The sequence below is a fragment of the Odontesthes bonariensis genome, chromosome 10 (assembly GCF_027942865.1).
Source record: "Odontesthes bonariensis isolate fOdoBon6 chromosome 10, fOdoBon6.hap1, whole genome shotgun sequence".
NCBI classification, from domain to species: domain Eukaryota; kingdom Metazoa; phylum Chordata; class Actinopteri; order Atheriniformes; family Atherinopsidae; genus Odontesthes; species Odontesthes bonariensis.
The window spans coordinates 20661483-20688453 of NC_134515.1; the positions used below are offsets into that span (position 1 = coordinate 20661483).

General features: G+C 39.9%; 2 protein-coding genes across 9 annotated transcripts; one reads left to right on the forward strand and one right to left on the reverse strand.

Annotated features, from left to right (window-relative positions):
* The first annotated feature begins 6 nt into the window (after positions 1 to 6).
* Positions 7 to 8111, forward strand: tnnt2a (troponin T type 2a (cardiac)). Of its 8 annotated transcripts, none has more exons than XM_075476823.1 (16): positions 7 to 142; positions 245 to 314; positions 515 to 525; positions 1033 to 1053; positions 1248 to 1286; positions 2640 to 2699; positions 4462 to 4491; positions 4758 to 4782; positions 6205 to 6268; positions 6493 to 6609; positions 6718 to 6795; positions 6876 to 6986; positions 7056 to 7165; positions 7306 to 7396; positions 7488 to 7528; positions 7851 to 8111. In XM_075476823.1, the coding sequence occupies exons 2-16, from the start codon at positions 277 to 279 to the stop codon at positions 7882 to 7884; spliced, it is 870 nt and encodes a 289-aa protein (XP_075332938.1). In that variant the 5' UTR covers positions 7 to 142; positions 245 to 276; the 3' UTR covers positions 7885 to 8111. The 8 variants fall into 8 exon arrangements, with proteins under 8 accessions (XP_075332938.1, XP_075332939.1, XP_075332940.1 ...); XM_075476824.1 differs by having other exon boundaries at positions 2643 to 2699; XM_075476825.1 differs by having other exon boundaries at positions 1251 to 1286.
* A 2987-nt stretch (positions 8112 to 11098) lies between these two features.
* pkp1a (plakophilin 1a) lies at positions 11099 to 24793 on the reverse strand. Its single transcript, XM_075476832.1, has 15 exons — positions 24447 to 24793; positions 22494 to 22615; positions 18436 to 18615; positions 18167 to 18351; positions 17889 to 18030; positions 17345 to 17552; positions 16866 to 17028; positions 16372 to 16489; positions 14873 to 15031; positions 14624 to 14794; positions 14178 to 14328; positions 13194 to 13380; positions 13027 to 13111; positions 12282 to 12397; positions 11099 to 12123 (listed from the first exon to the last, which is right to left on the reverse strand). Exons 1-14 carry the CDS (start codon positions 24631 to 24633, stop codon positions 12311 to 12313), a joined length of 2145 nt encoding a protein of 714 aa, XP_075332947.1. The 5' UTR covers positions 24634 to 24793; the 3' UTR covers positions 11099 to 12123; positions 12282 to 12310.
* Between the last annotated feature and the right edge of the window lie 2178 nt (positions 24794 to 26971).

Genomic DNA, 26971 nt, shown 5'->3' on the forward strand with positions numbered 1-26971 from the left:
CTCTTCCTAACATCACATACAGTTCCTTTATCCTCTGACACTCACCTCACGCTCCAGTCAGTGAAAGCAAGGAGCTGACCTCTGCTGTGCATTGAGTCTGTCTGGCAGCTCTATTTTTTCCCCTCTCCTATTGGATTCTCAGGTAAGGTTATAGCGTTACATGCGTACAAACTATGAAATATTGTATGAGACACAGGGAAAGTGATCCCCGGGTCAATTTACTGAGTGTGTGTTTAATGTTCAGATTAAGTGCTGCGCAGTTGAACGAGCTCTGGCATGTCAGACAACGAGGATGTGGTGGAGGAGTATGAGGAGTAGGTTGTTTTTTTGTTTCTGCTCTTTCTGCTTAAACATACTCAGCATGTCTCTTTGCTACACCCACACTACTGGACAGTACAGGCGTGTGTACAGCCATTGTTACAACAGCTATACATTATGGTGGAGTGATGAGAGATTGACATGTATCTCTGTTTTGAGTGACAAGAGTGATAAAAGACATGTTTGTTTTTTACAGGGAGGTGGAAGGTAAGAACTCATTAATCACCTCACACTATTGTTCCACCACTAAAAGATTTGATCTTCTGTTTAAATTACGGCCATGCTGTCAAGGAAGATGTTTTCTGTGAGTGATCCTGTAAGCTTAATATATAACAACTACTGCACTCTATCATTAAAACAATCACAGACACCTAAAGGCATTTGGCAAAATGAATCTCTTTGGTAATGAAAATGGGAGGTTGATGTATACATTTACCCTGTCCGTTGCCTTAACTGTCATAGCGGAGGTATAAAATCCGGCTGTACATACAGTTGGATTTAGATCTACATGATTGTATAATTACTGTGGTTATATCTCTCTTACATCTCTCACACTAATGACTTACTCTTCTTTTTGGAAAACCATCATAGCATCAGTAGCATGCATTTAAATGTAGTTGCATATAACAGTCGGTGCTCTATATGTGTTCTTCATGTGAATATGATGGTAAATTCTGTCTTTGTGTGATACATTTCCCTGGCTGCTTGATTCAGAGGAAGAGGAGGCCGCTGAAGGTATTCACAGTTTTTGAGTTCTGATGCGAATAAATGAAGCTCAGGGTCATCAGAGAAAGGTTTTTGGTGATGTTTCTGTAGTACAGATAGAATATTAGCAGGGCAACGGGTGGAGCAGTGCACATTTTTCCTCCTGAGTTGTTGTTTTTTAAATAACATATCCGTGCACTAACCAGTCCTGTGCTTTTGCTCAGCAGGTGTAGAGGAGGAAGAGCACGGGGAGGCTGAGGAAGGTACGCTGTGGCCTTTGTGCTGAAAATATTTCAGCAGACATGGTTGATAAACAGCAAATATCATGCTGGTTTTTTTCACATGGAACCAAGTGGAGATCTTATCTTTTCCCTTCTACTTTCGGCAAACACTTAATTTGATACAGCTATTTCAAAACTGGGGGGAAAAGGCAGTCTTATAATTCAAGAAAGGAATACTTATTCATGCATTAAACACAGTGATTTAGGTTATCTTGAGTTTTAATGTCTCGATAACTATACAACATAATACTTGTTGAAAGGAAAAAAATGTATAACTGATATACACAAGCTGTAGATCATTTATAAAATGTTAGCTCTATATCTTCATGTCTACTTGTGCTTTGACATTTTGCTAATTTTTTTGAGTATCAACACATTTTCTCATATGTTCATTTGAATACTTCTGTATTTTATAAAGGTAGCTGCTGCTACAGAAATAAAACTGAAATATTTGAAAATACATGTACATGTATGCGTATTTAGAGAAAAATAGATCTTGAATGTATTGTCAAAATGTTTTACTGATTTAATCTAACTAATCCACATGTATTGATGTACAGATTTAATTCTGAGTTCATGTCAAAGGATCATTTTTAGCCCTCCAAAGATATGACTATTCCTTATCTTCTTGAGTTCAAACTGTAAGCCCTCAAATGTATGAACAAACGTCTGCCTCCACAAAAGTGCACCATTTTTGCTGTCAGTGATTAGGATATTCCAGAAAGTGTCACCATATGATATCATTTAACACATTGCTGCTTTGCTCTCTCCTCATAGTCGCAGACTTTTCAAACTCAACTGTCGTGCAACTTTGCTATTAAATGCATGCTTTATCACATAGCTCTGAGGATCCCCACTCAGGGTGTTATCTCACTCATACACTAAATACAAACTCAATCATCACAAGGACACACCACTTCACCAGCTCTTAAATGCTTGAAATACCAAAGAGCGGTAGCTCATTTTATAAAATGATCTCTCGCTGTCATTCTACTCTCTGTGCGCGGTGTTTGTACCAACTGTTTTTCATTTTGGGACCTAGAGTTAATCCAAAACTAAGTTTGCCTAGTTCATCTATGCATCATTGGTGGGTGCATAAAGTGCAAGCAAGCGGCTCTATTTGAGGAAAAAAGAAAAAAAAGAAACATTCAGCTTAAAAGCTGGTCTTGTTCTATTCAATTTGATCTCTTTCTTGAACTTCGGAAAAACTGCAGCTCATATGACAAGTAATAGTGAAAGTTCAAAGTTCAGGTAATGTGTTGATATAATAATAATGTGTTGAATAATACAAAGAAGAGCTGCCACTGATGAGTCATACATTTATCTCTCTACCAGCAGAGGCTGAACAAGAGGAAGACAAACCTGCTTCAGAGGAGGAGAAAAATGAAGAACAAGGTGAGAGACTTTTCAAAGTGACAATATTGCTGTCGGGCTTTTTCTGCTTGTCAGACATTTTGTCAGTGATTAACCAAAAGGACAATGTTCCCTGTTGACAACTAAATGGAGATGATTAATGCTTCTAACGGCAATCAGTAGTCACAGACAGATGGGAATATCATCTGCTTTCTCAATTATATTTCTCTTTAATCTGTAATTGTCTGCAGATCCTGAGAGTTGATCCAGTCACGCTCTCTTAGTCACACCAGTCACAGCAACTGGTCTAGAGTAATTTAAAGGCGTCCTCTCACTCCCACTTCTAAGGCTCCCAATCATAAGTCACAATCTCTTTTTTAGACATATCTCTCTCTGACTCTGTCTTACAATGGGAAACAGGAGGCATGTTAGTCAGTTTCCAGTCTCAACTTATGTCACACAATTAATGGGCAGAAGGAGAGAGTGACCTTTTTGTCAAGAAATGTAAATGCAACCTTCCTTCAGCAAAGTCAGTGTATCACCCCATAGTGATATCAAGATATCTTAATTCAGCTCAGCTGGACTTATTTAATGCAATAAGCAATTCTTAGCTGGCTGGAGACAGTAAACCTGAAAAATAAGAATTTTCACTATGAGCATTGGTATACGGACAGAGAAAATGAGCTCATCTCGGCTTGAACTTTACCCACAGTATGTGTAGTCTCAAATACAAAAGGGTTTGGTGCTGTATAGCATTTTGGAAAAAAAGATTTCACTTTTTTTTTTCTGTTTTCCCTTCCCTGAGGTGTTACATGGGTTATGTACAATGTCCAAAGAGTTGCCGAGATGCAGCTATTCTCTTTCAAAGGAGAAATGTTCCTCTCATGCAGCAACATCACTGTGAAAGATGTTGACATAATGTCTGCCTACCGGCTACCTTGACTAAACAAAATCAGAGAAATAGCAGGCTGCTCCTTAAGAGCAAGCAAGGCGTGTCACACAGGAGGTCTTAAAGAGACAAAAGACACAACAGTGCGCTGAGCCACATCCCGAGGTCCACACTCAGCAGTCCAACAACATCTCAAGGACAAAGATGTCAAAGATTCTCTTTTGTGGGCAGTAATATACACATCCTGGACGTTGAAGACAGCTGTTTTGAGACGAAAGTAAAAGTAGCCATCCGATGGGCTCTTGCACATATGCCTGGTGTCACGTGGGAAAGTACAAAGGCAGCATGGGGGGGATTGAAGTTGGTACATGGTCACTTGCTCTCTCTTACTCCCACTGTCCCAAAACATGCACGTTTAGTTTAATTTATGATTCTAAATTGACCCTAGGAGTGAGTGTGAGTACTGTTGTCTGTTTCTGTGCGATGGACTGGTGACTTTTCCAGTGTGTGCCCCACCTTTTGCCCAATGGCAGCTGGGATAGGTTCACCCAATGAAACATGTCTGTCTTTCAGAGAAGGGAAAACAATGCTGACATCATTATGGCATGTGTTAGCATGTCATTCAGAGGTCATAGACGCGATGCCTTATTTACCACGAGACTGCTTATTAGCAAGACTTCTCTCTCAACAACCTCTCACAAATCACCAAAGTGTATTCATGGCATGCGACGCATGATGGAGCACCTTATTTCTGACAAAGACAGATAGGCAAACAGTATCGGCCTTATTTGCAATATCACCTTGCTCCTCAGCTCCCCTTTAATACTTCTCACTGAGGGGTAATTGTCAGTTGTTGTTTTTTTTTTTTTTAAATGTGCAGTCAGAAACTCTCACTCTCTTTTATTTTGGTTTCAGAAGGAGAAGGAGAGGCAGAGGAGGGAGAAGGTAACACCGTTTATTCAATTTGCTGGCACAACTTGCACATTTTATGTCAATTGCTCTTGGACGCATGCAGACTTTACTTAAGTCCCGCCTGAATTACAGGCTAAAGAATTCCTCTCTCTTTATCAGCACAGAGAGACTATTGTCATAACTTGGTTGGGCTGCCTGGGACTATTCTGAAATGTTTTGGTGTGGTCTTAATGAGGGAAAGTTGTGGTTGGTTGCTCATCTCTGTCTTCTCTTTATATTTGTGTGTTCTTCCCCAACAGAGGAGGAAGCCAAACCAAAATTCAAGTAAGAAAAGCCCATGGACGGCCTCACACATCGAGTAACCGTTAATTCAGAACATCAGACAGATAGGCAGAGGGCAGATACCATAGCATGTCCACGTAGCTATGTAATATATAATTTACCAGCAGTCAGATTGTCTAAATGCAGACACTGAAGCAGACACAGCCAACCTTGCTCTTTGTCAGAAATAAAATTTTAAAAAATACAATTAAGTCTAGAATTAAGTCTGTCTCCTCTTTTCCGAGTTTTATTTTTATTTGTTTATTTATTGCAACTCATGCCGAAACCTCTGCATTTGCTGCCACAAAGTTTTCTCTTTGAAGTGGACTTTGATGACAATTTATCTTCCATCTGAAAAATGGTGTTAATGTGTTCATCCACTATTTTGGTGGGTGTTCTGACCTTTTTCTTTTGCCAAGCTCATCAGTGTCTTTTTTGCATTCTCTGAATGTACAAAATTGTTTATTTGGCCTCTTGCCACAAGAGAACAAGAATTTGTTTGGTTTCCAAATGTTTTTTTGTGTGAAAGAATGGCTTTTTTCATTCACATTGAAAGCTCCTGTGACCAAATGAAAATGGTGGAGATTTTTTTTTACAAACTTTATAAAAGGAAGATATAATGAGCACACTTGTCTATTACACAAGTTAAATTTAAGCCCCCTAAAAAACATATATCTCAAATACCGAATGTGAATACCCTTTAATCAAAGCAAAGAATCTGAACTTTAAGATTCATTCTCTTTATATACAGTAACTGCAATTTGAACGTGAGTCAATGTCCAAATATTCCTGCTTATGTTGATAAGAAAGAAAGAAAGAAACGCGCAAAAAAAGATTATTCCCCAAATCTCTGAAACATAAATAGTTATTTTCCCCCCACTGTTACAGTATACATTTAACCACTGTAATGTACACAGTTCATTTAAAGAATTTGGGACACTGTGGAAAAAAGTGGATAAAAACAGTTTGCAATGATTTCTAAATCTCATAAACCAATGTTTTATTCAAAATAGAATTAACACTTTTTTTTTTACATGAAACTAAATGTCTCTCTTTCAGTAATTGATATGGTGTCTATGCTTTATTTTGAATACAATTTCGGCTAATGAAATTTAGAAACCATCCCATTCTCTATATAATCACATCTTAAAACACTGTCCCAACCTCTTTGGAATTAGTGTAGTAAAAAATATCTCCTAAATAGGAAACTTTGTTTTTTTTCTCTGTTTCCATTCTAAAGTTTGATGTACAGCAGTGATGATAACGTTAAAGCAAAGTGGATGAGTAAATACAAATATAGGGGCAACTTTCTAATAATTCACAAGACAAGACTTAGTTTAGTTTTTCTTTCCACATTTTTTCACTTATATTCTGTTCTGCTGTTTACTCATTGTTCTCCTTTTCTTATTCATCATCTTATTTCAGGCCTTTTATCATGCCAAACCTAATTCCTCCTAAAATCCCAGATGGGGAGAAAGTGGATTTTGATGTAAGTGACACACTGGGAATCTCTGCAGTGAGGTGCCTGCTTCTGCCTATTGCAGTGTTTTTATCATTCTGAACATTGCCCAATTTTGTCTAGCAATAATCATAACAACCCTGATTTGACCCTGTGTAACCCTAACTGTGTCTAATCTCTCATAATTACAGACCAAAAACAAATATAAGCACTTCTACTGATACTAACCCTGGCTCAAATCTATGTTTCTGTAGGACATACATCGTAAGAGGATGGAGAAGGACCTGATGGAACTTCAGACATTGATTGAGGTTCACTTTGAGAGCAGAAAGAAGGAGGAAGAAGAGCTGATTAATCTCACAGATAGGATTGTGAGTGTATTATGTTGACACCCAAACAAATGCTAAACCAATTCTCACACACAACATCAAAAGATCTCTGCTTTGAGATTAATTATGATGTAATGGGCGGTTGTTCAGGAGAAGCGTCGTTCTGAGCGAGCAGAGCAGCACAGGATCCGTAGTGAACGAGAGAAAGAACGTCAAAAGCGTCTCGAGGTAGAGTCCTGATGGAGCTCCTTTAATGTCATCTCTCCATGTGGCAACATTTAATTGCTGCCGGGTTGGTGTTTTTCTAGGAAGAGAGAACTCGTAAGGAGGATGAGGAGGCCAAGAAGAGGGCAGAAGATGATGCAAAGAAAAAGAAAACCCTGACCAGCCTCCACTTCGGAGGCTATATGCAAAAGTTGGTGAGTGTTTTCTGATGAATTTCAATGGCAAAATGTCAACAAAGTCTTGAAATATTTTACTTTCCACAGACAGAGAAACGGAGTGGTAAGAGGCAGACGGAGAGAGAGAAGAAGAAGAAATTCCTGAGTGAAAGACGCAAATCTCTGGACATTGAGAACTCGAGTCAGGAAGGACTAAAGTAGGTGGAAAAATATCATACTGTTATAGAGGGCCACACCTTTTTTTTTTTATTACAGATTCACAAAATCCTTCCTCAACATTGTAAAAACTGTAAACTTTATTGTTTAATAAAAGGAATTCTCCTGTCTGTGTTTTCAGAGCAAAAGCTAAAGAGCTGTGGGAGTGGATGTACCAGCTGGAGGCTGAGAACTTTGAACTACAATATCAGTTCACCAGGCAGAAATACGAGGTGTGTGTGTGTGCAACAGTGTACAGCTTAATCCTGGAAGTGAAACAATCACCTTCTGAGAGTTACATTTGAATGTTTTTATTTGTTCTAGATTAATGTGCTGAGAAACCGCGTGAGCGACCATCAGAAAACGTGAGAATAACCTCTGATTTTACTTTTTTTTTTAAATCTGGTCCCAAACATGCTCATCAAACAGATGCTCTGGCATAAAGCTGCAGTCTCATGAGCTCTGTCAGGGCTCTGCTACTTGGCTGCAGGGTGGGGGGTGGGTCAGCTATTACACCGGTCAAAGATACAAGAAAACACTGTGATATACAGAGAGAAATGCTGGTAGTCTTGTTTTTTTTTTTTTTTTTTTGTAGAATTTGTTAAATACTCTGCTTTTTCAACATCTTTTGCGGACAAACGAGCTTAACCTGACTCTTTGGCCTGATGACCTGCTTTGTTTTCACAGATCCAAGAGGACCAAGAGAGGCCTGAGGAAATAGTTACATTCATGCAAAGTGAGCAGTGTAAACGTTACCTGCCTTCTGCAGCCATCACCTCAATCCAAGCCCTGGCTTTTGTGCTGCACCTAATTCTCTTATTCTCCCACTTCCTGGTGCCATTTGTTTCCAGTTTTCCCAACTCCATTTTATTCTGTCGTTTTCATCTTATTCCCATCTTCTGGCATGACAGTAAGTGTTTAAAGGTGTAAATAAATCTGTTAAATCTCCGGCTTTTTGCTTTATGAGCAAGCAAGTTAGTACATCTATGTGTATTCGTTTACCTGTGCTGAAAATAAAACTGCTCTGTCAGTAAAATGACTGAACACAGAAAGCCTAAAGCGAAGTCAAGAAGAGACATCCACTTGGTGAGATACAGGCTCGGACATGACTGCGGCTGACATGATGCTCCTTGGACTGAAGCCTAGACATCCACCCAATGGATTTACGACAACGGCCGTGTGTTCATCTGACAAAATTAATAATCATACAAAGTTTCCACTCAGTCTTCTAAATGATCCGAGGTCTTAAAAAAGAATTATTTAAAAAGCCTTGTTGAAACTGGCTGATCCAGTCGACTTCACCCGGAATAAACAGGAACCAAAACGTAAGAGAGAATCAGTCATGCAGTAACAGAAAGGTAATGAGTATGTTAGAATCACAAATAATGTGCTTAATGCCAAAATATCAAAATATGCTTTTGAAGTTATCCTGTGTGCACATTTACAGTCAGTATTTCAGACCCTCACAAGCAATTTTGACCAAAAAATGAAGCTGAGAGCTTTCCCATGTTGAGAAGTAGCTACTTTCTTAGACAGAGAAAAGCATGCACATGTCACATAAACAGTTGGAATGAGTGCATCTAGCATTAAAAGTTGAAGACATCTACGAGTAAAACACATTCTAGCCCTCTAACATGGTTATTTTACTCTATAAACATTAAATATACCCTTTGTAAGTACACTGAAATACAAAGGACACCAAACACAATATTGTCTGCAGACCCGTTTCTTTTATTTTATGTACAGGCGAAGTGAGAGGCAAGCTCCTTATGAAATACTGACTTTAATCCTCAAAGCTAAGTCCCAGGCATAAAAACTGCCACTGTCATGCAGTGTGGGAAATTCTCACAGATGCCAAGAATCTTGGCATCTGTGGTGGAGGTGTTTTCATGATTTATACTCTATGCCTTTATAAAAACGCTGAGTTTCAGGAGGATTTTTTTTAACCAGTTTTAAAACAAAGACATTATTTGGTTGTGAGAGCGGCTACCTTGTAATGACGTCAAAACTTTAAAATTGCGAGAGGAAAAAAAAACGACACGTTACAAAAAAAAACATTACATATTTGAACGTGCTGCTCCTCTTGCCTGAGGACCAGCACGCGGATCATAATTCATTGAGATTATATAAGAAGGTACAGCCCTTTTATTATGCACTGCAATGTTGTTGAATAAGATCAAAGAATAGTGCAGCCAGCATCCAACACTGTTTGTGTGTTCCACAAATTTTTTACATAAAAAGGTAATGAGTAATCACATGCACTCAGATACCTTTTACCACTCTGTCTCCTAATAATCTGTGCATGCAAGAAATCAAGCAATGATGAAAGCAAAAAATGTAAAACCTAATTACAACAAATATCTGCACATTTCCTTAGGTGGGCATTTGATGAAGCAACAGGACAGAACAATACACACAGCGCTGTATTTTAAAAAGAGAACCGCAAAAATATGAATATGAAGCTTCAAGTTAGCACAAAGAGTGAATGGTTGGAACAATTCCACTGTTCCCTATTTTTTTTTGTGGTTTTAAAAAAAAAAAAAAAAAAAAAAAAGGCACACAAAAACACTGCAAGGAAGATGAACTGTGGTTTTACAAATCACATAGACGTGTAAAGCCACAGAAAGACACTTTTATGGTTCTGTTTTAACACGCTTGAGATAAATATTAAGGTCTGTTAATCACTGAGCTATAGAAATGAAGGTTGGTGATTTGGCTAAATGCTTTTAGCACATCAGCAACTGGTTGCAGCTTCAAATCTAAAGTAGAGAAATTATACCAATCTAGAAGAAAGCAAATAAACATATCATGCATATGTTGATCTATACGTTAAGCTGTTAGCTGCTGTCAGATGTTTGCATTATTAGCAGTATATAAAGTAATTAAATGATAAAACAGCAGCCCTTCTTTTGTAGCTTTTTCCATTTGTCTTGTATGTACTGAGAGAGTTTGCTTATCGCTTTAAACAATACATGCTGTTGGTGGACTTGACATGAAAAATCTCTTAACATCAACATGAACAATGAACAAACAACTATCTCAAATACAGACAATCTTTACCAATTTCAGCTTTTGCTTCATTTCTTCTCTAACTCTCAGTTTAGGCTTTTCAGCTCTTAAAGCGATACTCCGGAGTAGATTCAACCTGGGGTCATTTGAACCGTGATATCCAGCCAAGTAGCACACCCGCAGTTTTTTCGATATTGGCTTAACATCAGCTGAGTTACTGAGTTATCCCGAATAGCTTCGTACAAGGGTTAATGGATCCTGGCAGTATCTCCAAAATTACCACACTAAAATCACATGCCATGACACCAAACTTCTACAGTAGTACAAATATGGTCTATACTCACAAAACGATGCATTTGGAACTTTGAAAATAGTCCAGGAGTTTATTATTATCAACACAAGCCTGATAGCTTTTCTGCTGCTAAAGCTGCGTCGACGTCACTTCAGGGAGCTGGGAGCTTCAAAGTAAGATGAGGGTTGATCTACTACTGTAGACAACAAAGTATATGCTATATTCTACATGTTTTTTTATGAATTTTTATGTTGTAGAGTTGTGAAATTATTTTATCAATGGAGAAATTGAGCAGCCTTGCTTTGTTGTCCACAGTAGTAGATCAACCCTCATCTTACTTTGAAGCTCCCAGCTCCCAGAAGTGACGTTGACGCAGCTTTAGCTGCAGAGAAGCTATCAGGCTTGTGTTGATAATAATAAACTCCAGGACTATTTTCAAACTTCCAAATGCATCCTTTTTTGAGTACAGACCATATTTGTACTACTGTAGAAGTTTGGTGTCATGGCATGTGATTTTAGTGTGGTAATTTTGGAGATACTGCCAGGATCCATTAACCCTTGTACGAAGCTATTTGGGATAACTCAGCTGATGTTCAGCCAATATCGAAAAAACTGCGGGTGGGCTACTTGGCTGGATATCACGGTTCAAATGACCCCAGGTTGAATCTACTCCGGAGTATCGCTTTAAGGCCACAACAGATACACCGATCAGCCATAACATTAAAGCCACTGACGGGTAAAGTGAATACTTCTCATCTCATTCAAATGCCATGTTCGGCTTGGAAAATCTTCTGGGACTCACATGGATTTCACTTTGACACCTACCTAAACTTTTCTGCAGACCAATACCCCCCACCACCCCACCCCCCACCCCATCATCCACCCACCCAGCCAGCCAGTATGGCAACACCACTCGCCTAACGAGCAGTTTTCTGTAGATGGACAGCAATGAGCCTGACAAAAAACTGCTTAGGAAGGGGCTAAGAAAAGCATGTCAAAGAGCCTGAGGTGTTCCTCTGACCTCTAAACCATCAAGATTCCAACCCTGATTGGATCTGATGGCATTCATGGGAAGCAAGCCTAATACACGAAGATCCTCCCTAAAAACCCACGATCCCAAAAGATCCTTAGCTAAGGTCCTAGTACAAGACACTCCAGGAAACCTTCAGATGTTTTCCGACCACGCCTACACTGGTCAGAGCCCTTTAGCAGGATGTGCAGAGCACACTTTATATTGGGCATATATATATATATATATATATATATAGTAGATATATATAGTAAATGGTCATAATGTTATGGCTGGTCGGGGCATGTTATCTTTTAGCCACTGCAGACAGACACATTGGACAGAAGAAATTTGTGAACATAAAGTAACATTTCACTGCAAATAACACTGTCTATCTGTAATGTGTCTTGCTGCCTGTGGATTTGACCCCACACACTGACACCTAACTGTCGAATAACATCATCCTTGTACATATACACACACATGTATCCATCTCCAGATTAAACTTAAACCTCTCTTTTCTCTCTATATATACAATGTATAAATGTACAATTTATGACTCATAATTGATAGGCTCTTTCAAAAAACTTATCATTGAAGAGTTTTTCAAGGGTGTGGCCTCTGCAGTCTCTAATCATGCTGGTTTCCATCTGCAAGCACAGGCACGAGCATGTCGAGGAGACAAAAAAAGAAAGACACAGAGAGAAAGAGCCTGAATCACTTTCAAATGCATTTGAATCACTTCGCTCCCACCAAGCTTTCAAATCTGACTGAAATGGAGCTACAAGCATTCATGAGCAGATCATACCTTCCAGGCGGCATGTCATGTGAAAATCTTCAGTCTTTATCACAGCTGTTCTTTGCTGACTGATGTACTGCTGTGGTTATTTCATTGATAAAGAAGGCTTTGTTGAACCCTGGCAGCTGTGGAACAAAAGTGTTTCAAATAAACCAATAAAGGGTGTCACACAGAGGAAATAGCATTCATGCAATCCATCTCTGAACTAAAAGTAAGAAGTAAAATGCTGGACCAGAATCTTCAAGAAGCCTCTGGCATATTATGGCAGAGTGAAACTGTTGGCTTTTCATGCTCTAACCAGCTCTAGTTGTCTGTCATCTTTTTTTTTTCTCCTTGACTCATGATTTTTATAGGGTCTGCTGTAAAGGTGGTTACTTGTACTCGTGCATCTTTTGCATAAAAAAAATAAATAAATAAATAAAATCACATTCTTCCTATCCTGTACCTCTGACTCTCAACGTTTGCACCTCATTGCACTTCATTTGTTTCCTATTTTAAACATCTTGTGACTCATCCCATAACAGACAGTGAGCACTGACAGCCTGCCTGCCAAGATTCCAGTGTAATTGTTTCTGGTGAAGTCTTGGGTGTGTCAGGATGGAAGGGAAAGTGTGTTTATGACTAATCAACACCCGCCCATTTCAGCTGGGCTGTCCCACTGCAGACCTGAGCTTACTTGACACATGCGTCTGCTCGAGAGAAATGAACAAATCCTAATCCACACATCTTTACACGTCTTAATGTCCGCTTTTACCTTTTTCACAATGCTTTGCAAATTCTTGTCATTCCACATGCTGTACAGCAGCAGTGACGCTGCTTTGCTGCTTTTGGGAAAAGACCTACGACAGGGGGGAAGGGATCATCAGTGAGCGCAGCGAAGTCCGTCACTGCTATGAAATAAATAAATAACTAAAAACTCACTCCTTCTGGCTGAGCTCATTCAGTAAAGTAAGCAGGTCCTCATCGATGACCTTCTTGCTGACCTCAATGTCTGCCGGCATCAGTCTCCGCATTGTGTTGCAAGCTGCTGCTTTAATGTCATCGGAGCTTCCAGTTGCCCCTTCATTCGAGGAGAGGAGGTTGGTGAGCTCAGGCAACGCGAGCTTCGCTACAGAGAAGAAAGCAAGTCGTTCTTATGTGCAATAACACATTTATGTACCTCCAACCCATGATGGCAAAATAAAACCCCAACTCCAGAAAAGAGACACTGTGGGAATGTGTGACACCCAAATGTGTGATTTTCATGACAGATCTGAGTCTCTTTTTAATGTAGCGTCGACTGAGGGTTCAAAGATCACAGATATTAAGATCCAATATTAATTTACGGCTGCGTACCCTGCGCACAGAGATGTCTCCAAATTCTCTGAATCTTTTTGTAACATTATATACTTTGGATGATGAAAATATTCAAAATCTCAAGCAATTTTACTAGAATTTTGAAACTGCACCACAATTTTTTTTTTTGAAGATTGCTGAACCTCTGTTCATTTTTACTTCTGAGAGACTCTGCCTCTCTAAGGTGCTGTTTTTATACTGATCTGTTAGCTGTTAACCTAATTAGTTGCAACATGTTCCTGCAGCTGTTTCTTTTGACTACCACTTACGTTCCCAATCTTTTCTTGCCCCTGTTTCAATTTCTTGAGAATGCCCTTGTTACAGCCAAGATAAGTTAATATTACTTACTGATATTAATTAATATTAATATCAGTATTTCTGTATTTGTTTTTTGATCATTTATTATATTTAATAACATTTTAAAAAGTCTCACTTTCAATATTTGAGATCACCTCCATGTTCCATTGTGAATAAAACGTTGGTTTAAGAGATTTGCAAATTGCTGCATTCTGTCATTATTAACACATGGTATTCCAGTGGCTCATCCTTTATCAATATGCTGCTTCTTACCCAGATTGGCCCGCTCGGTGAAGCGGGACATGTTATCCAGCAGGGACATAGTGATCTTCTGGAGGTTGTGGTTGGGTGACCTCACAAGACAGGGTAAAAGAAACATAGACCTGAACTTCTTAATCAAAATCTGGCTCACAGCATGGGACCCCTGAGAGAAAACACAAAGATAGGAAAACATGTAAGCTCTGAGCTCCACTTTCACTCATATATGGTCCACATTCATCACATGTGTGCAGTTTGATGCCAAATCCATCTTTTAATTGTAATCTTTTTCAAACTGAAATCAATGTGAATATGCAAGACGCTAAATGAATGAGACAAACCTAAATCACCAGAAAAAAACTCCACCCTTTCTGTTGGTTCCTCTCTTAAAGCCTGAGACAATCCTAACACCAAGTAACCCACAAAATAGTGCGCTCAATGATTAACTTCTTGGTACACACCCGGTCTCCACTGGCAGTGAGGTTTTGCAGGGCACCACAGCTGGCCTCCAGAGTGGCATCATTCTGGGACAAATCCATCAGAGCCAGGTAGATATCCATGGCTTTAGGGTGGCACAACCAGTTCACCCCTGATGGGTCGTTCGGAAAGGCTCGAGTCCCATCAAACAAAAACTGAGAAGAGAGGAGTAAGAAAGCTCAGACTCAAAGATGGTCATGATTTGGTAACAAAGTATTGCAGCTGATGCCCACCTCTTTTTGAACCTTGCTGCTCCTTGGGCTGAAGCATCCGACTATAGGGCTTTTCTTACTCTCAGCTTCCAGAGGATAAACGCTCTCAAAACTTTCAGGGCTTTCCTGCTCCAGTTGGTAGGTCAAGTTATGGAGAATGCATGCACAGTTTTCCACAGGCTAGAGGACAGGAAAGACCACAAAGAGTTCGTTAAAGTGCCTACAGTTTGAAAGTTTTCCTGCTGCTTATGATAAAAAAAAAAAAAAAAAGGACTCATCTGGGAGGAAACTATGTTTTAGTTGAATCCCCTCCACCGTGGAGATTCCTCTATCGAGACCAGGTCAATTGTGACAATTGAGTAGATGCATGATACTCCCATAACTAAGTTGAACGAAGAATTTTCTACGCTTGATTTTATGTTGCCTTTTAGTTGATTTTTGGGGTTCAATACCACCGGCATCACTGACTCGTTATGAGGTTGATTGTTACTCTCCAATTCGCCGTTTTAAAATATCAGTTTCTAACCGCAGCCTTTCAATTTTCACTCTTATTTGGAATGTTATAATCAAAAATGTCTACGTTTGATCAATTAGGGCTGACATTTTAGGAACTGCACCCTAATTAAAAAGATTTTTTTTTTCCAGGTGAAAATAAATAACTAAATAAATAAATAGCCACGTGCTAAGTAAACCCTGGCCAAAATACTCATTAACACTCACCAACTCCTGGCTTTTAAGTCGCATTCAGTCTCGTGTCAAATGCCACTGTAATAGTCACAGGGATTTATCAGCTACCCCTCCGATTTGCCATTGATGGAAACACAACACCCAGAGACACACATTCTAATTTTCAAAGGTGACAAAAGGGGGCACACCTCCCTTTTTCTTTTTTTCTTTCTTTTTTTTAAAAATAAAAAAAATAAAAAAATTTAATAAAATAAAAATCGACCATAACATTTCAAAAGGAGGCTCTGGCAAAGACAGCAAAAACTTCCAAACAAAAAGAGCCGTGATGGATCCAATTTATCTTTCAGCGAGCTCACTCTCAGTTCTGCTGTATTGGGCTAAAATCCAGAATCCACTCAAAAATAATTAACCAGCCTTATAAGCTAAGAAAGTCTTTATGTTGTTACAGCCCCACAGGCTGGGAGCTAATGCTAGTTACAAGAACCCTTCAGAATACATTATACCGTCTAGAACACAGGGGGCAAAACACACTACGACTGGTTACAGAAAAGGATTCAGTTGTCTTATCTTAACACACTGCTTAAACACACTAGTTTTAGTGTTAAAATTGCATTAGTGCAAATAACTTCATGATAAATCTTTGTAATGGAGGCAGCTAGTAACAAAGAAACAGACGATAAATGTCTCAACATTACAGTGCTATCTTTGCTTCAAGCAAGTAAAATAAATGACTCATCCACAGAACTTCCACAAATGAGCAGGTATAACTACAAGCGCTATAGAGGGATGACCAAAAACTACTGCTGCATGGCAAAAGATGTTCAGAGTGTTACCTTGTCATCTGGGTTTTCCTCTGCCACACAGGATTGCATGTAACTCATGAGGGAATCGATTAGTTTAGGGCAGGATCTCATCTGCTGCCTCTCATCCTTCTGGCCGTAGCTCAGGTTTCTACATACACACCATTGTATTGTCATTAATCATTGCTCAGTACACGGCACTACAAAACAGAATTTCCCCATGAGATTTCCCTTCGCATGCAATCCCTTTTTTAGGTGATAACGTGTGTACATGAGTGTAGAGCATACATGTAGCACTTTTACAGGCAAAATAAACGTATCTGGCAATCAGCTAAATATTAAATGAACTATTCACTGACATCACAGAGTACGTCTACAGATATCTTTATGCCCTTAAAATATAGCTCTACAGTATTTCATTTCACATATTGGGAATGGTCGGTGCAGTGCATTCAAAGCTCGTAAAATGGTTTCAGACTAAAGGCATGAACAGGAGCCACTGATGTGAGACAATGAAAGATTCTCACCGCAGGCAGCCTGTGGCATAGTAGAAAACACTGGGGTCTATGTGCTTGTTGCTGTCAGACAAGCAGGTGAACGGGACCACAACATTCTTTGTCAGGGCGGGCAGTGCCGTTGTCATAAGTTCTGTCTTCAGCTCATCAGCAGACGAAAGGTTCCACAGAAGGCCTAGCGTAAACATGACATGCAGCGCAATGAAATCTATAAGCATTCAGTGCATCGTACTGTGTACTTTTAATACAAATTATATTATCTATTATCAATGCGGCTTGCCAAATTCTGAATTTGTCATAAGCCTGATGTAGTTCAATCTTTATGAAGTCTATTTCCCCGTCTTTACTGAGCAAATGTATGAATTGGATTCATAACACAAGTGAAAACGAGGTAATTCTACAGATTTCTGACGAATGTTAAAAGGCGTTGGCATTCATATTCCAAAAATATATAATATTTAGAGGTTGCACCTCAATCAAAAAAAGCTTACCAGTGACTTGTTTCTGGGTCTCAGTGGAATCTGTCTCCTGCAGGAGCTGTAGGGCTTTAGCTATACCACCACAGTGCTGAACCTCCAGCTTGTTTCCCTGGTTCTTAAAGACGAGGTTCCTCAGAGCCCCGGCAGCAGCCTGGTTCACTCCCGGGTTGGGGCTTCGCAGCAGAGTTACCAAAACTGGAATACCCTCAAGCTGTAATACCTGCAGCGGAAAATTGTGTGTGTGTGTGGGGGGGGGTGGGGGGGGGTGGGGGGTGGAGGGGGGGAGAAAGTTGTCAAACATCTCCACATTGTGTGCTTGTTTTTGCAGAGTCGGCAGTAGTAGACAGGCCACACTATACATTGAAAGCAAAAGGTTTGAAGTAAAAGGGAATTATTCTCCCTTTCCCTCAAAGTTAGGTACACGAGTCTTCCCAGAGCACAATAACTCTTGTACAGCACAAGCACTTGTACTATCCTCACATAGAGACAATTTGAAAACAACCAACACTACAGTGTGCTTTTTTTGCTCATGGTAATAAGCAATGTATCCACCAACCTCTGCTTTAGCACCATCCTCATTGAAGGTGGTGTGCTGGATGACGGTGGCTCCACACCGCTGCTGATGTTCCTCATCGTGAGACAGCATGTCCACTGCCTCCTTAAGGGTAATATCTGACATGCTCATAGCATAGTTCACCCTGTGAGGTGATGAAAAGGAATGGTGAGAGGGGTGTTTTGAGTTCAGTGTGAATTAAACTTAGTGCTGCAAACTGTGGTGATGCATTTACAAGTTAACCATTAAAAGCAGAAGGGCAGGGAGAAAAGTGAACTCACGCTGATGTCTGTTCTATTTTGGATGTTTTGATCAAACTCATATTTTCCTCCATATGATAACCCGGCGGGAAGATGCCTGTCTGGCTGTTGGTGAAATTGCTACCATTAACCATAGAATTACTGCTGTGTCTATTTCCTCGAACCCGAATGGTGTTTTGGCTTTTCGTTGTCTGTCCTGCGGCCTTCTACAAGAATAAAAGCAGTGCACAATGTCAGTTTGGTGCTGTGGAACACAGAATTACAGAAAACGGAAAACAAAAACTGATTACCATCGAAGGAGCAGGGGCCAAAGGAGGAGCCAAAGCAGAATCGCTGTGACTCATTTTCAGCCCATTGGGGTTTCGAGGTCTGTTCAAAGTGCTGATTTGCTGTTCCCATGTGCCGGAGCTGCTAAAATGTCTTCTTCCTGCAGTTTTGGTGGATAGAGAACGACTCCGCTGATAATTTTGCTAAAGAAAAGAAGAAAAGTACAGGTCAGGAGTTGTTCTTATTGTACATAGAACACTTGTATTTATGGTTGCTATTTACAATTCAATTTATATTACTGCAATATAAATATTAATTGTTATGTATTGTTCTAATCTTTCTTATTTTCATAAAGCAACATGTGAAACACTTGTGTTTGAAAGGTGCCGTATGAATAAGGTTGAGTTGAGTTCCCCGTTCCAGTATGTATTATGCTTCTAGAATGGATTTATATTCTACTCTAATATTACCTGCTAAATCACTTGCTAACTTTTAGGCTTCACTGTAGCAACGATCTGAGACACACACACACACACACACACAAAAAAAAAAAAAGTAGGTGACCCATTTTCCACAACAGCAGTTTTCAAAGACATCCACTGTAACCAAAGACAGAGGAATTTGACCTGACTCAAAACCTTCATTCATCTTAGTTTCCTTCCTTTTCTCTGTTCATGTTGAGGGAGCAAAATGTAGCTTGTGCTTGCAAAAACCAAGTTAACATCAAATCTTTAACAGGAGACAAACCCAAGCTGTGTGCAGATTACAGAACGGCTGGCGCGGCTGAGCAGTTTCTCATAAAGCGGCTACGTGTGTATGAGTCAGAAAGCCTGAAAAAAAAAATATCAGAAACGTGTCAACCGTGCCCACAACCGGTAATTTTCTTTACAGCATTTATCTCCTATATAGAAAACTAAATTCATTAGAAAATTAAATTTAAAAAAGAAACTTTTCTGTGAAATGGAAAATGTTTTCATTTTTCATCTAAAAAATGAATCATTAATCAAACCTAATGGACATACCTGCAGACGCTGACATTTGAACTTGGATAGCATATGAAGGAGGAACTTTTTGGTTATGTGAAAGCAAGCAGCAAAGATGGATGTCTCCTGTTGCTGAGTAACAGATGCGTCAGCCACGCAGCTTGGCAGTCAAAGTTTGATGTAGCTCTGTCAGTAGCATGTTTTACAAGAAGTGACAGTGTGTTCAGTCTCACAAATCTGCATACTCTGTTTGGTTATAGTCCAAATGAACCAGGAAATTTACATTAGAGACTGAGCAAGTCTGAGGAATTCAGCAGAGCACATAGACACCACACTGAGAAATACTCTGAGTTTCTATTTTGGGATCATGATTAAGTAAGAAAAAAAATGTATTTAGTATTATTTCTGTCATCTAACCCATTAGGTCCAATTTGCATTTAAAAATGTTTTCTAAAAACTTAGCATATTTTAACAGCATGTTAAAATAGCCTCCTTAAACTGTCCACTAAAAGTTTTGTCTCTTAAAATTAATTTGACCGGTAAAATCTTCTGTTTATGTTAGAAATGACTGACTTTTTGTCCTTGCGTTTATAAGTCTCTAAAAAAAGAAATTCCTTGTTTGGGTGCCTTGAAAATGAAAGCAAGGCTGCTGGATCAGCTAAATGTGAAAGGTGAAATAAAGCAAATGCCACTCAAGTTCTGAAAGTGGAGATGCATGCAAGAGTTAGCATACGGTCTTTATAGGTTGAACTGGAATCAGGTCTACACTATCATTAATGTAGTGAAAATTATATTTGAGTGTTTTCTACTAGTTTTGAATTACTAAGATGAAATGCATCCATTTCTGTGAATTGTAAAATCAGCAAAGACAATGACCCATAACAGCAAATCAAAAATCAAGAAGTGCAGACAAACTATGTTCTTTAGATCCACAAAAAAATATTTCCATACAGCAGCTAAAGGCCTTCATTCAGCACAGACACACATGCTGTGCTATATGGTAGTCGTTATTCTATTTTGAATAAATAAATAAATATGGCTCTGCGTCTATATTTAGAGATTACTTTTTAATTATTTCTGCCAGTGGAATTTTGGCAAAACACAATGTGACAAAGATGTTTCACAGGATGAGATATTCATGAGCTGTCACCAGCGAGAGAATACCATCATATTCCCTGGAAATGCCTCAACTCACTGGTAGTAAGTCAGACCAGGCCAACACAGGCAAACTTGTTTTGCTTTCAGTGTTCTGATTCACCATTGACATAATGCATTCCCCGCCCCCTTAGCCTAAACTTAACTATAACCTAATCCTAAGCCTGACCACCATTTGATTTCCACAAAACACACTTACACACACATCCTTTAAACATACTTAAACAAGACGCACAAATGCAATCAGCCCGTTGGCTTACAGTTTGTCCTCCTCCCTGTGCCAAGAATATGGACATAGTTCTTGTTTTGGTTATACAGAAACTGAATATCTCCAAAACTTCATACTACTGCAGCAATCCCAAAAGAATCCCTAGGGGGACTCGGTCGTAAACCTTCTCCACAAAAGACATGGAGACTGGATGGTGAAACTCCTATGACCCCCTTGGTAACTCTGCAAAGGTAAAGATCTGGTCCACTGCCCAACCAAAGGTTCCAACTCACCACCCGGTGGTGATTGGTTGACAGCTCTGCACCTGTCTTCACCTGAGTGTGTAAGACATACAGCCACAGTCTGATGATACGACTAAAAGTTATCGACTTTTGGCCTAAGGTGGCCTGATATCAGGTACACTTACTGATATCAGGTACAGCTTATACTCAAACATGGTGCTCATAATGGACAATCCATGACTGGCACAGAAGTCCAAAAACAAAACATCACTTGGGTTTAGACCAGGGAGGCCGTTCTTCCCAATCACACCTCTCCATGTCACTCCATCATTGACCACATGTGCACTGAACTCCAAGAAGGCCGGGTAATCTGAGCTGCTGTTTGGTGCATATGCACAACCAACAGTCAGAATTACCGGCCCATCTTTGTTCGAACCCTCACCTGTGGTCGAGATGTGGGTGGTGATACAAGCGGCTAAAATGGGTTTCCTTTTGAGAGTGGCTGGGCTCAGCCCTGGGGCAGACCCAGAACTTGCTGGATGGATTATATATCTCTTCTGGCCTGGGAATGCCTAGGGATACCCCAGGAGGAGCTGGAAAGTGTCGCTGGGGTGATGGATGTCTGGGTTTCTCTCCTGGGCCCGTTGCCTCCGCATCCCAACCTCGGATAAGCGGTAGATAATGGATGGGTGGATGAATGGCTTACAGTTTGTGATGTGGGAGGACTCCAGACAGCTCAGCGTGTCAGAAAACACGACAGACGGATTACTGTCATAAGGCCACACAATGTGCTAAACCAGCACCTAAAACAATGCAATACATCCATCACTCATAACTGGCACGCCCTCCCAGTCTGCTTCAATATTTTGGAACAGATTTAGACAAAAGACTTCTCTTATTGTGCCGATATCAGGATTTTTATGACCCAAAATCCTTTAACTCCTGCAAGCAGCATTGGCTGAATATCTATTTCTCATCATGTTGTCAGAAGTCTGAATTAAATTCTTTCATCTTTTGCTTGCCAGCGCTGTACAATAAGTATCAAAAATCTAAAATAGGAAACTCTTCCGATTTGATGACTGTATAATGGCAGAAGACATTTGGCAGCAACTAACACTGACTTGGGAACAGACCAGAGCGGAACAAATAAAGCTTTCAGGTGGAATACAACAAATTTGTATTAAATAAGAATTCAAATAAAGCTAAACAAAGCAAACATCACACAACAGTTTAGATCTATAACTTATGAAGAAACACCAAAAATCTTTTACATGAGCAGCCATAATATCTTCTTTAACCCCAATTAATTCATAATGATGAAAAAATACCAGTGCTGTATGAATCTTTATTCTTGACATTTTCTCTTTTTAAGATTCTACACTTATCCTCAATGGAGGAAGGTGAACTTTAATAAATATTTGGGAGGATTGTGAAATATTTGCATATTAGCGAGACAGGTTACACATGGTACCGTGACAAAGAATAACAATTACCGCTTTGCTGTATCCTGCTGATATGGAGGTGGTGGCGCCAAAAGAGCGGCCATTTGCTTTGGCTGGGGAGAACTTGAACGTTTCAAAGTCGCTGAAGTTTGTTGAAATCTGCGGAGGCGGGCCTATTGAAAGAAAGACCATTTAAAGAAAACTGAAACTAACAACAGAGAGAGACACAGAGTGGAGAGAGCATGACAGTTGATCAGTGTGTGAATGGTTCTCTCATCTCATATTCATTATCACAGGGGAGGTTTTATCATCAATGAAAAATGCATGTACACAGGTTGAGGCTGAATTCTGCTTCCCCAAAATTTTTTTTTTTTTTTTAAATTAGTCAAAGCTTTAGCTTGATGATTCACAACGATTACGTATGTGCATCTGCTAATCTTTTAGTGAGACACAAGGACAGACATGACATCATGTCAGTCCAAAACCAAGAGGCTATGTGCTATAATTTGGGCGTTAGCTGAAGGATATCCATCACATTTTAGCCTTTTGTTTGTCTGCCTCCTAGGACGATTCACTGGCATGACAGACTGCCACCCAAGTAGTACAAAATGCAAAGGCTGCTACTCGTATTATCATCTGTGCCAGTGTTGGAGAAGTCATTGGAAGACAGAAACAAGTCTCCCGCAGTGACAATAGACCATCTAACCAAATGAGGACCATTGAAGGCTCAGTAAAGTAAAATAAAACGTGCAAAATACTGCTGGTTTTGGAAATTTGTCTTTGAGAATTCAGCTCCAATGCCAATACAAAGTTTAAAGTGTGCAGCAACATGTTCTTTGAGAGAAAAGGAGCAGATACTTAGAGCAATTCCCAGAACTACGTTAGTAATCAGTAATCCTGATTCAGTGACTAATAATAATTAGATTACTTATCACAACACTAGATCTGTTTTGCATATATCCAAATCATTTCCCCGTTTGGTTTTTAGGTATGCACCAACAGGTTTTTCACCTCCTTCAGCTTTATTGGCAACACAAACTCAAGCCCAATCAGTTCCACAAATTTCTCAGGGCAATGTCCTAAAACCTCAGCACATCGAAACTTACCACCTGGATGGCATGGCACTTAAGGCAAGTGAGGAATAATGTCTTTTATGTGTTCTGACTGACTGGTCCTGGAAATGTGGGGCACTGGTCCGGTTAATGTACGGCTCAGTTCATGATCACAAACGTCTGACATTATCATCTTGGTTGCTAAAACAAATCAGTAAGAACAGAGTATTTTTCTAGGCAAAGCGACAACTGTAATATCACTGTTTAAGGCTCATGAACCGTGAGAAACTCTCTGTTGTTACTAGTCTTTTGGTCCAAATATTTACACCAAGAGCAGCCAGATGACCTCAGAGGCGTGTGCAACTTTAACCCTGCGGTTGTTCCTCCTGTTAATTCAGTGTTTCCCAACTAACAGCAAAATATTTCCAGTGGGCTCAATTTAAGAAGCCTCACTGGCTTTTTACAGCTTTACTTCTCCTTGGATAACGAGATGACAAATTACATTTATGCATCTCACAACGCCTTTTTAAAAACCATAAACTGTTTTAAGGTAGGGCGGTACTCCCTTTTTTTTTTAATGCAACATGTAAATCCAGGGAATCTCGAATATCTCTCCCGTTGCACGGTCTATTTCTCATTTTCAGCGCATTCTGACGTTGCTTCTTGCAGGAAAAACTAGTCCTGGAGTCTTTTGCAGCGGCTTGTGGGTTTAGCTGCTCTGCGATCTGCATTCCTCTCAGCGAGGAGCAGCTCACAGCGACTAGTTGGATGCGTGTTTCTGCAGTTTCACGCACGAACAGAATGTGTCATCGCACCTTCCACAAGACAAAACTCATGTTACGCAGTAAACGTAAACGTTACTATTAGAACACCGGGCAGATAACACAGCTGCACATGGCTTCTAAACAAAGCGTTTGGTTGGAATTATTCTTATGTATAGTAACTTTCATACTTGTAGGAGACAAAGACGTAGAAAGCGTGCAGCTTTTGCTCCGTCTGGACTTGCTCCTCTTGATGGTGTCCACTTGATTCAGCACGCGCCGCTGTCCCGAGCTCAGGGTGTTGTCGGAGGGCAGCGCGAGCGAGGTGTCCTCCGTGAGCCCGCTGCTCTGAGCCGATCGCAGAGGCTCCAGTGCCATCGTTCCCAAAAAGTCGGTGCCCTTTTTTCTTTTTTTTCCGTAAACAGACGGACCGAACCCGATTCCAGAAAGAGCGGACCTAAGCAGAGTGGCGCAGCAGTGTGGAAAGCCAGCGGATGTGTCAAGTGTGCAGCTAGTTGTTCCCAGAACTGTGAGGCGGGGAAGTACTCCACCCATCGGGCCGCGCCCCTCTAACTCCCAAAGAAAGTTCACATGCGCTGGATGAAGGGTGGAGCCGAGGCAGAGAGTCGTGCATCACAGCCATGGATGTATTATTACAGCCAACTTAACATGGCAGTGGTCAGTGTCACTGCAACCACGGGGAGTCACTAAAGGTTAAGAGGGCAAGGCGCCTATAACTGTAGAGCGTTCCCTGTTGGTTACTTTAGAGGGCCTTCTACATTTTTTGAGAAAACTATTATCTCAGTATGCAGATTAGTTATTAACCATTGCAGTACTTTTGCAGAACCTTCCATTGCCCAAATAAGACCATTTGAAGAAGGTTTTAAAATCCATGTATTTATTTTTATTATTATTGTATTATTGTTGTTATTTTCTATTTGTTTATTTATTTTAGAGTGTCTGGGCCACATGGGGGGTGGTATGTTTGATGTTTTGTATTGGGGTGATTTGTCTTGTTGTTGTCTGTCTGTAGTTGAGACAGATATTTGTGTGTGTATCTTGGGTCCTGTTGTTTTGTTGTTGATGGGATGTTTGTTGTTTGAATGGAAAAATCAATAAAAACACTTTGATTATTAAAGCAGTGCTAATCAAGTATACTTGATTAGCACTACCATTTCATAAAATGTCTTGTTTTGCGTAGAGGTCAAAGCAGGCCCAGCTTGGCCAAATTTGACACCTAAGTGAGTATTTTGGAGGTTTGTTTGTTTTTTCTCCTCCACTGGTCCTAAAGAGAAATTCTTATGGTAGAAAAATATGCTGTAATGAAAAAAAATGTAAAAGAAAAACTAAAACAACCTTTTTCCTCAAAGTGTCTATATTTTTTTATTATGTTATGTTATGTTATGTTATGGCTGCCACCATAATGAGTTGTATGTATAGTACATGATATTTAATGAAACAGCCCAAACTGATACTCTGATTTCAATATTCATTTCAAACTGGTAGAAGTAAAAATATCAGCTAATTCAACATTCTATTCAGACAGTCTCTACAGCATACTTTCCAGTTCCAATTCGTGCTCAATTTACAATTTACGATAAAGTACAGTTACGATATAAAACATGAACTTTAATGTGTACACTTTTATAGTTTTAAATCTGATGATTTAACATCAATACCACATTTTTCCATGAACTTAGTCTGATTCGCAATTTACTTTGAAATGCGGTGCAAACTCGGCTCTACGTGCCTGTTTTTTTTTCCTTAGGAGATAACCCAGACGTTACCGATGACATTAAATTGTGTGAGGCTTCAATCCTGACACTAAAGCAGCTACATTTCATTAGGCCTTTACCCTATTCCTTACACTTGTCAAAACGTTTGCTCACATGTCCTGTTGGTCGGAGATCTGAGCCAGCATGAATAAACCTGTGAGAAAAGAAAAGGGGAAGAGGTGGTCACGATCAAGAAGAACTGGGAAGGAACAGACGCCACTATGAGTAGATGGCGTCTGCATAACCAGATAGTTTTTTGGCAAAGTTTCTCCTGGTGTCGTTTTCCCACCACACCCTTCACCTAATTACTGTCAGTCAGTAAATGCATGATCATGTGCGTGTCTGAAATGAAAAATGAGTGTGTGTGTGTGTGTGTGGGTGGGTGTGTGTGTGTGTGTGTGTGTGTGGGTGGGTGGGTGGGTGGGTGGGTGGGGGGGTTGTCCACATACCTGACAGTTTCAAAATGAGACAAAGAGGAACATGTGTCAAACATTTATTTAACCGAATGTGTAAATGAATTCATGCAGGTGGGGTTATAGCTCAGGAAAAGGCAGCAGTGTTTGAGTGAAAGCTTTCACACGTATCGGCATGAAGCAGGTAAGCCTGGTTTCCATTGGCAGCAGACTAACATATAAAAAGTTATAAGAGTTTTTGGGAAAAGTGGAACAGTTGTCAGGCTTGTTCAAAACCTCATCGACGACAGCAGGGCTGTGCAGAGACCTTTGGAGGGGCAGGTGCTCAAAGTCAAAAGGGGGCACATGGAGCACGAATTTGAAACACTCCTTTTGTTTTTGTTTTGACGTCCTCTCCTTACGAGGCATCTCTGCAGAATAAAATATGATTGATAAACTATAATCTAATGCACATAAAACACACACACACACACACACAGTGACATTTCATACTTTTTTCAAGACATAGGCTATACTGTAGGGGTGGGA